The sequence below is a fragment of the Hemibagrus wyckioides genome, linkage group LG19 (genome assembly GCF_019097595.1).
Source record: "Hemibagrus wyckioides isolate EC202008001 linkage group LG19, SWU_Hwy_1.0, whole genome shotgun sequence".
Taxonomy (NCBI): Eukaryota; Metazoa; Chordata; class Actinopteri; order Siluriformes; family Bagridae; genus Hemibagrus; species Hemibagrus wyckioides.
The window spans coordinates 9,297,458-9,313,015 of NC_080728.1; the positions used below are offsets into that span (position 1 = coordinate 9,297,458).

Consider the following 15,558-nt stretch of genomic DNA (forward strand, 5'->3'; position numbering starts at 1 on the left):
CAACTGTGGTGAGCCGAAAAGCATCTCAGAACACACATCACAATAAAACTTGAGGTTGATCTACAACAGCAGACTTTTGCATGAGTTCTGAAGATTCATATTACTCTGTAACTTGTTGATATGCCTATTAAAACAGATTTGGACTCCAGGTGCAACCTTGCTTTATGCTAAAGTTTAAGTTTTTCCCAATTTTCCCCCCGCCCTACACCCTCCCCCAACCCACCGTCCTTCCAGGTTTGAGGTTCTTCAAACCAAATTGAAAAAAGACATGTTAAGATTTTTGTTGTTGTAAACAGATTACAAATCATTTTTAATGAGTTGAAATATACTTTGCTTGTCACTGTACCTGGGTGCAGTTTTATCTACAGTATATGTTGATCACTACTGTTATAGATGTTAATTAAAAATATAACTGAGATCATACATAAATATGTTTATCAGATATGGTCCATCTGTTTTACCCTCACTTTATTAGCAAAATATGATTAAGGTGTTTGACAGGAGTGGCAGAAATAGCAGATAGAATTGCTCTGTTAAGGCAATATGAAATTGGCTTCTTTAATTATTATTGGATTATGGGATTATATGACAGAAAACACACTCAACATGCTGTTAGTGCTTGTCATACAGAGAGAGCTGCAGAACTCCTTGGAGCGTTTATTACAGCAAAAAATGTGAAATAGGAAATAATAAGTGAAAGCAGTAATTATCAGCAATTATCAAATGAAAAGGTTCAACCACCTAACACACACACACACCTTCCTTCCTTCCTTTCCTTCCTTGTACATTTCTTACTTTCCTTCCTTCCTCCCTCCCTCCCTCCCTCCCTTCCCTTCCCTTCCTTCTTTTCCTTCCTTCCTTCCTTCCTTCCTTCCTCCCTCCCCGTTGCATCATTGGACACATATTTTGGGCAAATCATGTTTATTGTACTTTATCGTTCAGGTCATTTAGGTTGATGTAATTGTTGAAGCCATTAAAATTGGGCCCCTGATTAAATGATGATTGTGTTCATTCCTTTCATGACATACTGTATATTGTTATACGTAAATGTTAAATAGAAATGTTAAGTATAATGCTATTTTTTGGCCATGTAATCCCCTCTGATCTCATATGTTGTCTTTGTCTCCTGTTTGCTCTTCTCATTTTCCCCTCTCTCATTCTTTCTGTTCTTTGCACTTCCTCCTTTGTCTTTGTTATCTGTCTTTCTTTCGTATTTGCAGAGGAAGAGGTGGAAAATTTCGATGTTTCCAGCTTGCAGGAAGAGGTGCTGCGGAACATCGAGGCTGACAGCTTCTGGTGCATGAGCAAGCTGCTGGATGGCATTCAGGTAAATTGATTCACCAGATCCGGGGCTTGCTTAAACTCACTGTGTGTGTGTGTGTGATAGAGAACGCTCGGGCAGAGGGTTACACTACTGGGAGAGCAAACAGCGTGTGTGTTTTGTGTGGACGTATGTGTATATGTGTGTGTGTCTCACCTGCCTACAGTAGCAGCGCAGCACGAATCCCAGGCGTGAAGGTGTTCAGTCTCATTCCCTCCCTCCTTCTCGGGCCTCTCTCCAGGAACGAAACAGATGATGAATATTCTCACACTGCACCGTGGGCAGAAGCAACCTGCTTACCCAAAAGCCCCGGCAGTACACGAATCACCATGGGAACATAGTCCGCCCTTCCCCGCTTTGTCTTTCTCTCTCTGTGTTTGTAATTGATTTAAAGCTGGGAAACATCAATGCTGCTTAGGTTGGCGTGATGCAGCGTGTTAAGCCCTGTGCACACTCCAGGATGTGGCTAGTTGCTACAGGCAAAGACTCTGGCCCATCCTCGTATTTTCCGCACCGTTACCCAGAAGTCAGTGGGAAAGTCCCATGCGGCTCACTTTGAGTGTTTTTGTATGGTTGTTTTATCCCGTTGATGAAAGACTGTGTAATTACGCCTGCGTGTTTGAAGTGCTGGGAGAGAGAAATTGACTCTCAAAAAACACCACACTGGCTCGCTCTTTTTGTTCTCTCCGAGACTCACACACACACACACACACAGGCATATTCACATACATGTGCACACACAGGGTGCTGATGATAGTCCCCTCCACAGTCGGAGGTCATTTATATTCGGTGAATCACCTCTCTTTTCTGGCAGTAGATTAAAATGCATTCGGAGCCCCAGAAGCTTTTGTGCTGTTTTGTCACTAATTACTGCGGTAATTTGTGTATACAAAGCGGATTCTCATAGGCACTAATGACTTCCTCCACTCATTGTTTTCCTCACACCTTCACATACGCACCGCTAATGGCATGCAGCATTTGCTCACAAGTTGTTAGTGTCGCATGTTCCCTGTTTGTCTGTGTGTGTGTGTGTGTGTGTGTGTGTGTGTGTGTGAGAGAGATGCAACACCTGCACTCACTAGTGGTTTTCTTACCAGTGAAGTCATGGGTTCAGCAGGAGAGCCACGTGTTCATTAAAAGCAGTCATGTTTTGATTTTGTTTGACACTGAGCTGAAAGAAAGTCTAAAAGAATTACAACTATTCTTGTTCTTTGTTAAAGTGATTTATTTGTCATATTTTAAATAACATTCAAATATCCAATGCCTAAATATTAGCGGTGGAATGATGCACAACGTGTGCTATGACACAGTGACAGTCTCAGTACAACACCGTGTTTAGTTTTAATTTTTTTGCCCGATTCTTTTAGAAAATGTTCTGCATGGAACGGAACCGAAGAGAAAACAAACTAAAACTAAAACAGCACACAATTGTTCAACAGGTTTCCATTAAAAAAAAACAAAACATCTAGTCATTTCCCTCAGCAGCCAGGGAAAGCCTGCAGATCTGCAGAGAGACGTTGCTCTGTGTTTTTGTGTATTTCCATGCATCAACATTGTGATGAAAACGCGGTCATTCTCAGCACATTGTAATGTTTACGCTGCTTGATGGCCATCAGCATCACCATAACTTACTGAGAAGACAAAGCAGGATCTTGTAGTTCGTCTAACAGCATTCTTAGGAGCAGCTTAATTTATTATGCAGTCTGTCAAATGACTAGTTGGAGATGCAGACTTTCCTCTGGAACTTTGCCTCAAACAATACATGTTATTACAGCAGTATATAATGTCTTATTATATTGCTATTATCATTGTGCTCTTCGTCTTAGTGTTGTGTGTATGTGAGTGAGTGTGTTATTCATAGCACTTGCCATGTATTGATAGGCTGATCTGATCAGAAACTGGTATTCTCTCCCATCTCTCTCAATGAATACATTAACACTGGTCCACTTAGGATACCATCAGCCTAAAAACTCTGTTAGTGCATTTTAAAAATATATAAAACAAACAGAGAATATAAGAGCTAATTTAAGTGCATCAGGAAGAGGTAGGTCTTTATCCGTCGTTTGAAGATGGTCAGTGACTCGGCTCTTCGGACATCTGCGGGAAGTTCATTCCACCACCTTGGTACCAGAACAGAGAAGAATCTAGATGTATACCTACCTCTTACCCTGAGAGATGGTGGGACCAGATGAGCAGTGCTTAGTGGATCTGAGGGAGCAAGGTGCAATGTGAGGGGTAATAAGATCTTTGAGGTAAGATGTTGCTGGTCCATTCTTGGCTTTGTAGGCAAGCGTCAGTGTTTTGAATCCGATGTGTTCAGCTACCGAAAGCCAGTGGAGGGAACGCAGTGAGAGCTTAAGCAGGAGAACTTGGGCTTGAGTCATCAGCAGAAACAGATTCACCTCTGGCCTTTCCATGTGTCTCGAATGCATCTTTACTGACCGCTCGTAATCACGTTTAGTGTCCAGAGACGTTTGGCAAATCTGCTAAAGGAGCCTCAGCATTACAACTCGAAGGAGTATATATTAACCTGACAGACAGCATTTCCTGATTAAACCAGAGAAAGGTGCTCCCAGTGGTCAATGAAGGCTTTTTATGTGCTGTCAGTGGCAGGCCGTCTGGCATTTTGTGCAGCTTTTGCTCAGCTAAACATATTTCACATACCTCATCTATCACACACATAGAAAGAAGCTGTTATCTGAAGAGAGGGGAAAATGAAATAAAACAGCTCTCATGCATACAGCTCTCGCATGCGGACACAGCTCTCACACACATAGCTTTGACACTCATACAGCTCTCGCATACATAAAATACTCTCACATACATTCGGCTGTTGCACGTCTTACAGTTACAGCTCTCGCACATTTTCAGCTCTCGCATACACACACGCAGCTTCACACATACACCTCACACAGAGATCTCAGAAATCAACAGCTCTTGCACACATAAAACACACATAGAGCTCTCTCACATGTACAGCTCTCTCTCACTTACACATCTCTCACACAAACAGCTCGCTCAAACACAGCTCTTTCACTTGTACATCTCTTACACAGATCTCGCACATAAACAACTCACACACATGCATCTCTCACTCACAGATCTCATAATTCAACAGCTCTTACACAGATACAACACACACAATTCTCTCACACATACAGCTTTCACATATACAGCTCTCACACAGACATCTTTCTCACACATATAGCTCTTGCACACATCTGTCACATACAGCTCTAGCAAACATTCCTCTCGCAAACACACACACACACTTTTCGCCACATAGTCCTTATACACATACAGCACACACACACCGATCAGGTATAACATTATGAGCAGTGACCATTGAAGTGAATAACACTGATGGCTCCTGTTAGTGGGTGGGATATATTAAGCAGCAAGTGAACATTTTGTCCTCAAAGTTGATGTGTTAGAAGCAGGAAAAATGGACAAGCGTAAGGATTTGAGCGAGTTTGACAAGGGCCAAATTGTGCTGGCTAGACAACTGGATCAGAGCATCTCCGAAACTGCAGCTCTTGTGGGGTGTTCCCGGTCTGCAGTGGTCAGTATCTATCAAAAGTGGTCCAAGGAAGGAACAGTGGTTAGTTAAAGTTAAAAAGGAAAAAAGTAAGTTACCGACATAATGTTTATAAATTCATTTAATGTTGTGGAATTAAATTACAACATACAAGTTGCCTGCCATTGTCTACTTTATATAAACAGCTATAAACAGTCATTCCCTCAGTCTCTCTTGAATAATTGTAGCTTGCAGCTAACTAAGAAACTCCAAAGCACAAGTGGTTCTGTCCTGAAAACTTTTCAGTGATGGAAAACGTAAAGAAACAGCTTTAATAGTATTGTAGTCTCAGTGAATTATTTGTTACTAGCATGTCAGAACGAGCCGTATGCTGTTAGAGAGAATTCCAGAAATCACCTGACCAATCAGAATGGAGTATTGAGCAGTGTTGTGGTATAATGTTATTTGTACCGTATTTCAACATGAAATATTTTTATGCCATCAAGCAGAGACTATACGTATTTGTCAGACATTAATTCTTTTCGGTTCATGCTCAGGTAATTAGATAGAGTTTTGTTTCTCTTATTCTGTGGGATGTGATCTCGCTGTAGCATGCCGCTGAGTGTGTGGGTGTGATGACAGTCAGACAGAGGGAGTTTTGTTTGTTGTTGGGCTGTCACCTCCACCGTTTAATGTTGAATGATGTTAAACACAGTGTGGCAGGTGGGGCTTAGCGGTGCTCAGGGGAGAACGGTGTTTGCAATTATTACAGCTTAACCTTCTGCGTGCCACTGCTCCAGGTTAACTCTTAGACTCTCTTGCCATGCAAAACACACAGCATCGATCACACTCCTCCACCCAAGCATTAGCTGAGTGGATTCCGAGGTCATCAGCTGATGTGCATCCTGGCACTGTGTCAGCAGCACCACCACCTGATGTCACTCATCCGAAGCAGATAGCATATTGGTCTGTGGATAGAGAAGGGTTACCATTCTCCTTTCTCACTGACAAGATGCTGGTGGTACAGGGGAAATATGCCAGTCCCTTTTGTAGCACAATACCGTGAGATTCTGTTGTTTGGATCCAAATCCTCACACTGCATTATCGTTATGGCCAAACTTTTTGTTTCATCTCTGTAAAATGGCACACTCTTCCAAAAGCCCGGTGATCAGCTCTGCATTTCAGTCTGCCTTTTTGTGCTAGTCTTAAAATAACGGCTTCTTCTTTGGGTCACAGCATTTTAGGCCGCAGTGCTGCCGGACTCGATTAATGCTAGATGTACATACATTAATATGTGATGCCTCCAGTTCCTTCTTTGTTGTTATTGGGATTCAGCTGAAATATTCAGTCCATAGTTTGTTCATTTCCGGGACTTTTGTACCTTTCTTCCTTATATAAGCACTGTTGATTTGCTCAAAGGATTTCTATATCTAGCATACATATCTATATATAGCATACAGTTGTTTATGGTACCATTGTTTGGAAGGTAGCTAGGAACCAGACTTCTGTATATTTTTTCTGAGGTCTTGGTTAAGTTGCTTGGATATCCCCATGGTATTCAAGAGCAAAAAGCCTTTAACAGTTGGCCATATTCCAGCCAGAGATCCATTCCCAATTAATCCATAATTATAACATTTAGCCAATCATAAACGTCTAAATGTCACTAAATCAATTTATGGAATCTTTCAGACTTTTATCTTGGTGTATGTAAACTTTGACCTACTGCTATTCTGATATATGGAATTAAAGCTTTAATAAAGCTGTCTATGATTGATTTATGTTGATGTGAACAAGGTAGACCCTTTAATTGACTTGTCAGTTGAAATCTGTGGTAAAGGAGATTGAATATCTTTAGCATAGTATACTGTAATGATTTTAAATCTCTCAGAAAAGGTCCTCTCAAAGGATCTTCCTCATGTTGTTTCATGGATATTTGCCACCCAGACTGCTGTGCTTGATGTGAATTAATTCAAATGGAATCAACATCAAGTTGCCAACATAGTCAATGAATCTGACCACATCTTCCCTATAAATTTTATGGAAATGATTAAACATTTATGTCTTAAGTTGATTATCATAAAAATGATTTGAGTTTGTCAAATTGTTGCCAAGGCAATGATATTACATCATCCATAATCCTGATATGACACTCGTTCTTGGCTTCATACCAGCATCCAGTATTTTGGTGCTGGAACCGAACTGATTTTTGCCAGCCCACAACCAGCCTTTTTTTTTTTTTTATTGTAGAAAAGCTTGAAAGGTGTAGATTAGGCACCGACTCAGAGACAAGCACTAGAACCTTGACAGTGGAAAAGTACCTCTCTTTCAAAGACTGGAGTGTTATTAGGTTGTTTCAGTACTGACAACGACTACAAGTGCTATACAACCATTATCTCAGAGAAGCTGAAAGAAGAAGCAACGGATCAGGCCTTCAAAACCAAATTCTTATCATCATAATTGAAACTTTCGGCAATATTCATGAGGCATTAGTTTGTCTTTGGTGTTGAATTACAGCTTAGGAAGGAATTAACAATTGCGCAACCTTCACATTTAGGAAGAGATTTCTAAAATTGTTCATACTCCTGAAAATAAATTCATTAGTCCGATACCAGTTGTTCATACTTGCAGCTGCAAATGAGAAAAATAAGCTGTTTGAGAGCAAATGATGATAGCATGCCCTCTAAGCAGCTTCATAGATAAATAACAAGTTCAGCAGGGGGAGCAAGGCAAAATCATATACTGTCAATTTAGCAACAATGGAATTATTTGCTATTTCAACACTGATAGCACAGTTGCTTCTTGCAATTTATTTGTCTGGAAAAATAGATGTAGTACTTATTTTGACGTCAAATCACCCTGTTTTCATTTATGTCAAGTTTCTTTATTATTTTTCTCTGGAGCTGCATAAATATACCCGGCATTCATTACCATGCCGTGTGTGCACAAAGCTGCTTTTCTCATTTCTGGTTATAGATGGAGTACAGCATTCCTGCAGAAATTCACAGCTGGAATAGGCATTGACATTGTTGTAGGATCAGCAATAGTTTTGTTAAACCAACTCTTTGTTGAAGCACATCATCTTGCGTGCTTGACTGACTTGAAGGAAATGATAGCATACTGCTCTCAAGCTCACTTATGCAAAATCTCTAGGCTGGAGGACAGCGAATGTGGACTGTTAATAGATTTTGTAAATAAACATTTGGGTGGATGTGATAATAGGTACACAGTTGGGTGGTTGGCTTAATAGGGTCAGTTTTGTGCTATGCAAGATGATGTAGGAGACAAAATGAATGGGTAGATAGTTGGATAGATGAATACATGGGTGGATGAATAGATAAACACTTGGGTGAATGGATGGATAGGCACTTGATGGATAGATAGATACATATTTAGGAGGATGGATAGATACATACTTAGGAGGATGGATAGATACATATTTGGAGGATGGATGGATACACACTTGATGGATAGATATACACTTGGTGGATGAATAGACACACCCTTGGGTAGATAGATAGATATACACTTGGTGGATGGATAGGTATGTACTTGGGTAGAAGAATAGGTACGCATGTAGGTGGATGGATAGATACACAATTGGGTGGATGGATAGATACACACTTGGGTGGATGAATAGACATGTACTTGATGGATGGTTAGATACATGCTTGAGTGGATGGATACACACTTGGTGGATGGATAGATACACACTTAGGTGGAGGTTCACTTGGCTAGTCTATGATGGAGGAGTTTAGAGATTCCTTGCCTTCTTGCTCTTGTCTTCTCTCGTTTCATCATCCATCAGCTCTCCTCTCCTATACCCTGTGCAAACGCTCTGTTCATTTTCCTCGCTTGTATCTCAAAGACTTGCAGCTGTAGCTCATGACTTGTTATATAAATATGTGCACCTAGACATCAGGTGATAAAGAACCTCAGTGACATGAATGAAATAATGAAGAAAGATGACAAAACCATCCGCGGTGCCTAGATGTAATTTTTCCCCCCATTCATTTATTACTAAAGTGCTGTTTTTCTTTTAGATGTGAGAATGTTCTAATAGCAGTGTCGCTTTCCCACACATTCATTATCTAGATGATTGTATATTAGGCTCATGGCATCATGGGATAGTTCATGCTGTGGTTGAGAATTTCACTCACTGTGCATTGTGTATGTTCTAAATCAGTGTAGATCCATATAAGTTTCAAAAGAAATTATGACAAAACCATAGAGGAAATGCAGGCAGAGTAGACGAATCGAGAAGAAAAGAATACTTGAAAGCCTTCTGCAGATAATAATGTAGCACTATAGACTTCTTAGAAATAAATCTAATGGTTCTGTTTGTCATGTGTTTTTGTCAATTGGAAATTTTTGCACAGTAACACTGACTTTACTCTCACACATGATTGCTGTTAGTCCTATTAGACGTGTTTTCTCTACGATGTACAGTCTTTTCAGGCAAGCCATTTAAATTTGGAAATGAGGTGGATTTGCTCATGGGCATAGACACTGGATGGCTGGATGTACACTCATTGTGCACTTTATTAGGAACACTACACTAATGGAGGGTAGAGCCATGCTTTGCTCCCAAAACAGCCGCAATTCTTCAAGTCATAGATTTCACAAGGTGTTGGAAACATTCCTTTAAGATTCTGCTCCATGTTGATGCAATCACATCATGCCGTTCCTGCAGGTTTTTCTTGTGCGCTTTCATTCAACTTTCATTCTACAACATCCCAAACCTGTTCTAATGGATTCAGACTGGGAAGGAAATGAATAAGACTGAACTCATTGTCCAGTTGAAATGGTGCATTGTCATGCTGGAAATAGCCATTACAAGATGGTAAATAGTGGCCATGTAGGGATGCACATGCTCAGCAACAATACTCAAAGCATTTGAGGCCTTCAAACAATGATTAATTGGTGTTAACAGCCCGAAGTGTCCCGAGAACCCATTGCGCACACCATTGCATCACCTCCACCAGCCTGACTATTGACTTGAGAAAGGTTACGTTCATAGATTCGTGCTGCTGATGCCAAATTCTGAGCCTAACATTTGTATGCATCAGCAAGATTTATCAGACCAGGCTGCGTTTTTCCCAGTCTTCAACTGTCCATTATTGTTGAGTTTGTCCCCACTCAGCTTTCAGGTCTTGGCTGGCAGAAGGGGAACCCAGTATGATCTGCTGTTGTGGCTCATCCACTTCAAGGTTTGACATGTTGGGCATTCGGAGATACTTTTCTGCTCAACACAAGTGTACGGTGTGTTACTGTAGTCTTTCTGTCAGCTTGTACCGGTCTGGTGATTCCCTATTGACCTCTTTCATCAAAAGAGTGTTTCTATATACAGATCTGCCTTTCAATAGATACTTTTTTAATTTATAGAACACATTTTTCTCTCATTCTGATGGTTGATTTGAACATGATCCGAAACTGTTGGCTTGTGCCTGCATGATTTTTTATTTTTTTTGCTTTGCTGTGCTGCCGCATGATTGGCTGATAATTGAATGACTGCGTAGGTGTACTAGTGCTCACTGAGTGTACACTTGGGTGGACAGTTACTTCGACACTTGACTGAATATAGAAATAGGCACAGCTGGATGGATAGACGGTCACTTGGCTAGATGCGTAGATAAATATTTTATGTGGTTGGATGGTGGCTCAGTGAGAACATAAAGCTTGTTCATAATAGAGAAGCATCTACTCCGCATCTGAGATTCTTCTCATTCTTCATTTCATCTTCATTTTCTTCATCATTAGCTCTCCTCTCCTGTACCATGCACAAGAACTCTGTTCACTTTCCTCCTCTTGTATCTCAAAGACTTCCAGCTGCTGTTCTTGCTTTGTTATATAAATATGTGCACATAGACAACAGGAGATAAAGAAATTGACTGACATGAATGAAATAATAAAGATGACAGAGCCATCTGCAGCATTCAGATGGATTTTTCATCCATTTGTTTACTACTAAAGTGCGTTTTTCCTCAAGATTTGAGCTTGCTCTGATAATAACCTCACTTATCTGGGAACACAGATAAATGATAGTGTATTAAGAACATGACATTTTGGGAATTCCTGTTTGAGAATTTCACCCACTATGTGCTATGTATGTTCGAAATCCTAGTGAAACTATCCACTGAATCAAGTCTGCGTAGCTGCAATTACTGACCATTACAATAACTGGCCATTGATTTTTTTTTAAACTGCAAATTTTTAGGGTTCACATCTGGGACCGTCCACAATAGCTGAGAGTCAGCCACAAAGTGCAGAAATCTTGACACAGAAGGATGAATCAGACAGGTCCGATGGGCGAGAGGAGCCTCAGTAGTAGAAGTGTGTCAGGATCAGGCAGCAGGACTGCACTTAGCACAGTGAATGCACAGATTTTTAGCTAAGTGCTTATTCTATCCAGCAATATATACAGCCTAATGCTGTGAAAGTGCACATGGCAGCTCTGGCTGCTATCTGACATCATAATAGTAGCCCATATGATCTGTATTTGAGGATTTGTTTGTATGGAGAATATAGTGCTAATTAACTGGTAGCCTCAAGCAAACCATTTAGATATGAAAATGGGACGGATTTGGCCCATAGGTTGCTGGTTAGAAAGGTCTTGCAGCGTGGGGTGCAATGGGTTTGTTCTGTTTGTTGCTGAATGTTTTAGCTGTGTGAAGTAGACTTAGCTCCAGTCTATAAATTGTCCTGGTTTGTGTCTCTAAGGTTAATGCTCCTCCATTACACACCCCTCCCAAATATGTCCTGTATCAGTCGCTGGATCAGAGTGGGGTCCAGGGGCAAGAGTCGGAGGATCACAAACTAATTAAGGTCGTGGAGCAGCACAGCCCCTGTAAAATTGTTTATAAACCATTAGGGGGGAAACGTGGCTCTCCCTAGTGTCCGCTGAGCAATTAGAGCCAAGGTCAAAGCAGCTATGATGTGCGTTCTCCCCATGCAGAGCAGAAGTGCTGCTGTGGACAGAAAGTGGCATTTACACTGGGCCAAACGCTCACTTTTATTAATTTCCTAAATAAATAGGTGCCTCTCGGGGCCCTTTGTCTGTGAAATGCACCTTCAGTGATATTAATGAGCCTCTTGCTTATTTAGCCTATTTCCCTCTTTCTCTCTCTCTTCCTCTCTCCCCCCTTTCTCACACTCATTCTGTGCATGCAAACGAAGAAGGAAAAGAAATGAAACCATTTACCTCACGGCGCTTGGGGGTTTGTTTCAAAGGCAGAAGTGGAACCTATAAACGTGGCATAAACATAAATGAAAGGGAAAAAGCATGCGTATCATTCATTCAGTGAAATTGCCATCTCCAAGCAAATATTGTTCTCTATTGCATTCCCATTAGTAGGCCACACTGTTCCAGACTGTGTGTTGGGAATAAAGGCTGGAGATGTAGCAGGCTATGATGAGAGTGCAATATCATGGGCCTATGGTTCTGCAGGGAAACTCTCTTTTATGATTCTTGTGGTTTTTTTCCCCCCTCAGCTCAGTGTTTAGTGACTACGCTAATTTCATGGCTCCTTTGGAAAGCTCTTTAAATGGGTCGGACAAATTAATTGCTGACGGCGCTCGTAATTCCGCTGATAATCTGTTAAATATTTGCATGTGTTTATTGGAAACATTGACCTAAATGGAGCCTCAGGCTCTAACGATTTGATTTGGCCAATTGGTCTTCTGCTCTGTTGGAACAGTGTATTGACAGACTCTTTGACTGAAGCACACACTGACACCCACTCAGCCAGTCTATTCTTCCATCTGTTACATAGTTAGCATTGATTGGCGTTTGGTTCTTGACACTCGGGCACTGTCCTTGAGGAGAGAAGCAGCAGGCAAGCAAAGAAAAGTGTTAGGAAGCGTCAAAGTGGATGGCGTGTGATGTTTTGGCACTGCCCCTGTGGGTCTCTTTGGGAATACTGATGAGGATCTGCACTGTGTTGCATCATCGCAGCTGGGCATATAAAGGCACACAGGGCCAACTGAAGACCAGCCCTTCCTTTAGCTTCCCTTTCTCTCAATTTGTCTGTCTCTGTACTTTTTCCAGCGTTATCAAATTGCATCGATCCAAATGAGACTTTGTGCTCTGAGCTGCAGCTGGAACAATGAGCTGCTATTGTCTCGGCATTTCAGCTGCACACTTTGGAAAATATCTGACTTTGAAGTACTCTGCTGTCTAGGTGTGTTTGTGTGTGTTCTGGCAGGAGCGGAGGTGCTATCTTACCCCAGTGCCCTCTTGCCAATTATACTCAATCAGAGGCTATCGAGAGAGCAGGGGGCCACAGCAGGAAAAGCCTGGCTGCAGCTTTCTGCTCTCACTCTTTTATTGACAACTGTATACCTCTGTCTCAGCTCACTGAGCTCCTCCATTTCTGGTCGGCCGTATCCCCAGTGACATGAAGCGCTGCGAATTAACTCCGCTTTACTGCTGCCGCACATACCCCTCTCAGTCGAACGCATTTCACGAATAAAGACATGAACATCACTGTTAGGCTCTCAAAGCCCATTAAGATATCTAAAAGCTTTCTTAAGCCTCATAATGAATAGAAGATAGACAAGCATACGAGAGAGAAGCGGCGTCATGTTGGATGGTGACTTTGAGATGTTCTAGAGATAAGCTCATGATCCTGTTTGTTCACACAGCGAATAGCTGGATTATTTTCTGATAAGAGGCTTGACTGCGTGAATGGGCTAGATGGATGAAGGAAGGGAGAGAAGAACGGCTGGACTGATGGAAAGCTATCAATAGCTAGAGTGTGAGTATAAAAGCCTGCTCTCCCAGCCGAGTCACACAGAGAGCAGTCCGCTTTGTGCACAAAGCTTATCAGGGTTGTCATCACAGCTCCAAATCCTGTCAGCAGCCTTGTTTTTTTTTTTGTTTGTTCGCATGGTGCTGCTCCCTTATCGGAATCGCGCTTTCATCCCATCATTGTACTATTTTATTCACAGGAAAAGTCAGAGGCCTCATCTATTGATCGCACATGTCCATGTTTGGTCATCTTCAGACTCAGGAGAGAAATTGGCCTTTTGGAAAAAAAAATACCAAAGTGGAATGTCTGAGACATATGAACCACTAGCAGTGAATAATACAGCATTTCACTGGAATAACGGTAATGGAATGGAGTACACTCTGGCTGTCTACTTTCTTGAATGGACATAAGCGGTGCAGGCAAATCCTGGCATTAGTAATACACCCTAAATAAAAAAAAAAACAGCCATGGAATCATCTAGCAGGCTGAATAAAACAAAGAAAATAGTAGTTTTGTCCCTGTCTAAATTGCTGACTGCCACTTCCTGTTTGACATACATCATCAGCAGTAGCCTGATTCAACCACAGTGTATCATGGAGTGCTATACGAGTGCTTTCGTATGGAGGCAGTACTTGCGATGCTATGCACACTACATCAAGGTGGACTCCCTGAACCAATGCAGCCAAGCTGTGCTATAAAGCCTGTGACTGGACGTTACAAATGAGGCATTATCAAGATTCATTCCAAAATGCTTGACTTGGAGGAGCAGCATCTTCTACATGTATTCATGGAACTTGCTCTATGCAGTGTTGTAAACTTGTGAAGTTAGTTTTGTCCTTTGACCAACCCTTGCAGACATGCTGAGGACATCAAGGTCATTCTAGTCTCATGCTGTCAAGCGTTACTATTTGTGAATGAATCTTTGCTTGGATAGTGATAATATCTGCAGTTTTTTAAGTTTCTGAGCTGCGGGTGGATATTTTGTCATATCATGCTGTACAGCTACATTGTGTACCTTTAAGGACACTGGAGGGCTATCTTTGCTCTTGTCCTGTTCTGTTTGTCTTTGTCTCTATGCCTGTTTGTCTTGCCATGCTCCCTTAGCTCAGAGGTCAATTTAGTGGAAGCAGCACCACAGGTAAATAGAAAGAAATAAAAGGATCTCATTGCTGTGATAACTTCAAGTTGTTTATGGCTCTTCGGCTAAGATGTGCTACAGCCGAACTGCTTTATTAAATTACTGCAGAGGAGCTTTAATAATGCAAATGTAATTACCAAAGCCTCTGGGCAGGCTTAATGCATACTTAAGACTAACCTCCTCTTCTCACTGCTTAACAGGTAAATGACCTGCTACCACTTGGCACACAGAAGAGGAGTACAGAAGGCCTCTAGTTAGCAACTTCGGATCTTAAATTTAACTGACAGTATGCCTCATGTCATCAAAGAGTGAAATGTTTTGTTGCTTGAACACGATTGTATCTTGTCCCTGGATCAACAAGCCAGGAACAGGATGTCCAGATTTACCCTGGGTGTGAATAGAGTGGTAGGAATCATACTGGAACATGAAGCTATTTTTTCTTTAACAATTTTGTGTCTCCGGAGCAACAGGTTCACATTATACTGCACATGATGGCACTCACGGACCAGCATGCTGCGAGACGTATGGATGGATGTCTAGTCATTACAATAATGATAACATGAAGGCTTAGATTGAGATTCTGTATGAAATCATTGCCTTTGTGAACAAGGAATTGCAAAATTTGGCATTTTTTTTTTATTAATTACAGTTGTTTGTTATAATTGTTAATATTCTAATTATTAATTATAATTGTAACATCACCACATGTTGTGCCTACAGGTGTCTGTGACCTTTTTTGTTGTGGCAGGCTTCTGTAGCCTGTGGGGTCCCAGTTCAGGTTGTTCTTTTACTTGCCTTTTGCACTCCTGGCTGGCTCGCCACTAAAATATGTTCA

At 41.4% G+C, this 15,558-nt stretch overlaps 1 protein-coding gene across 4 annotated transcripts in view; it reads left to right on the forward strand.

Moving 5' to 3' along the window:
- The window catches only part of tbc1d22a (TBC1 domain family, member 22a), a 163,497-nt gene that overhangs the window by 89,104 nt on the left and 58,835 nt on the right, over window positions 1-15,558 (forward strand). For all 4 annotated transcript variants that reach the window (XM_058417224.1, XM_058417226.1, XM_058417225.1 and 1 more), the window contains one exon: window positions 1,221-1,327. In XM_058417224.1, coding sequence (XP_058273207.1) covers window positions 1,221-1,327 — 107 coding nt within the window. The remainder of the gene's footprint in view (window positions 1-1,220; window positions 1,328-15,558) is intronic.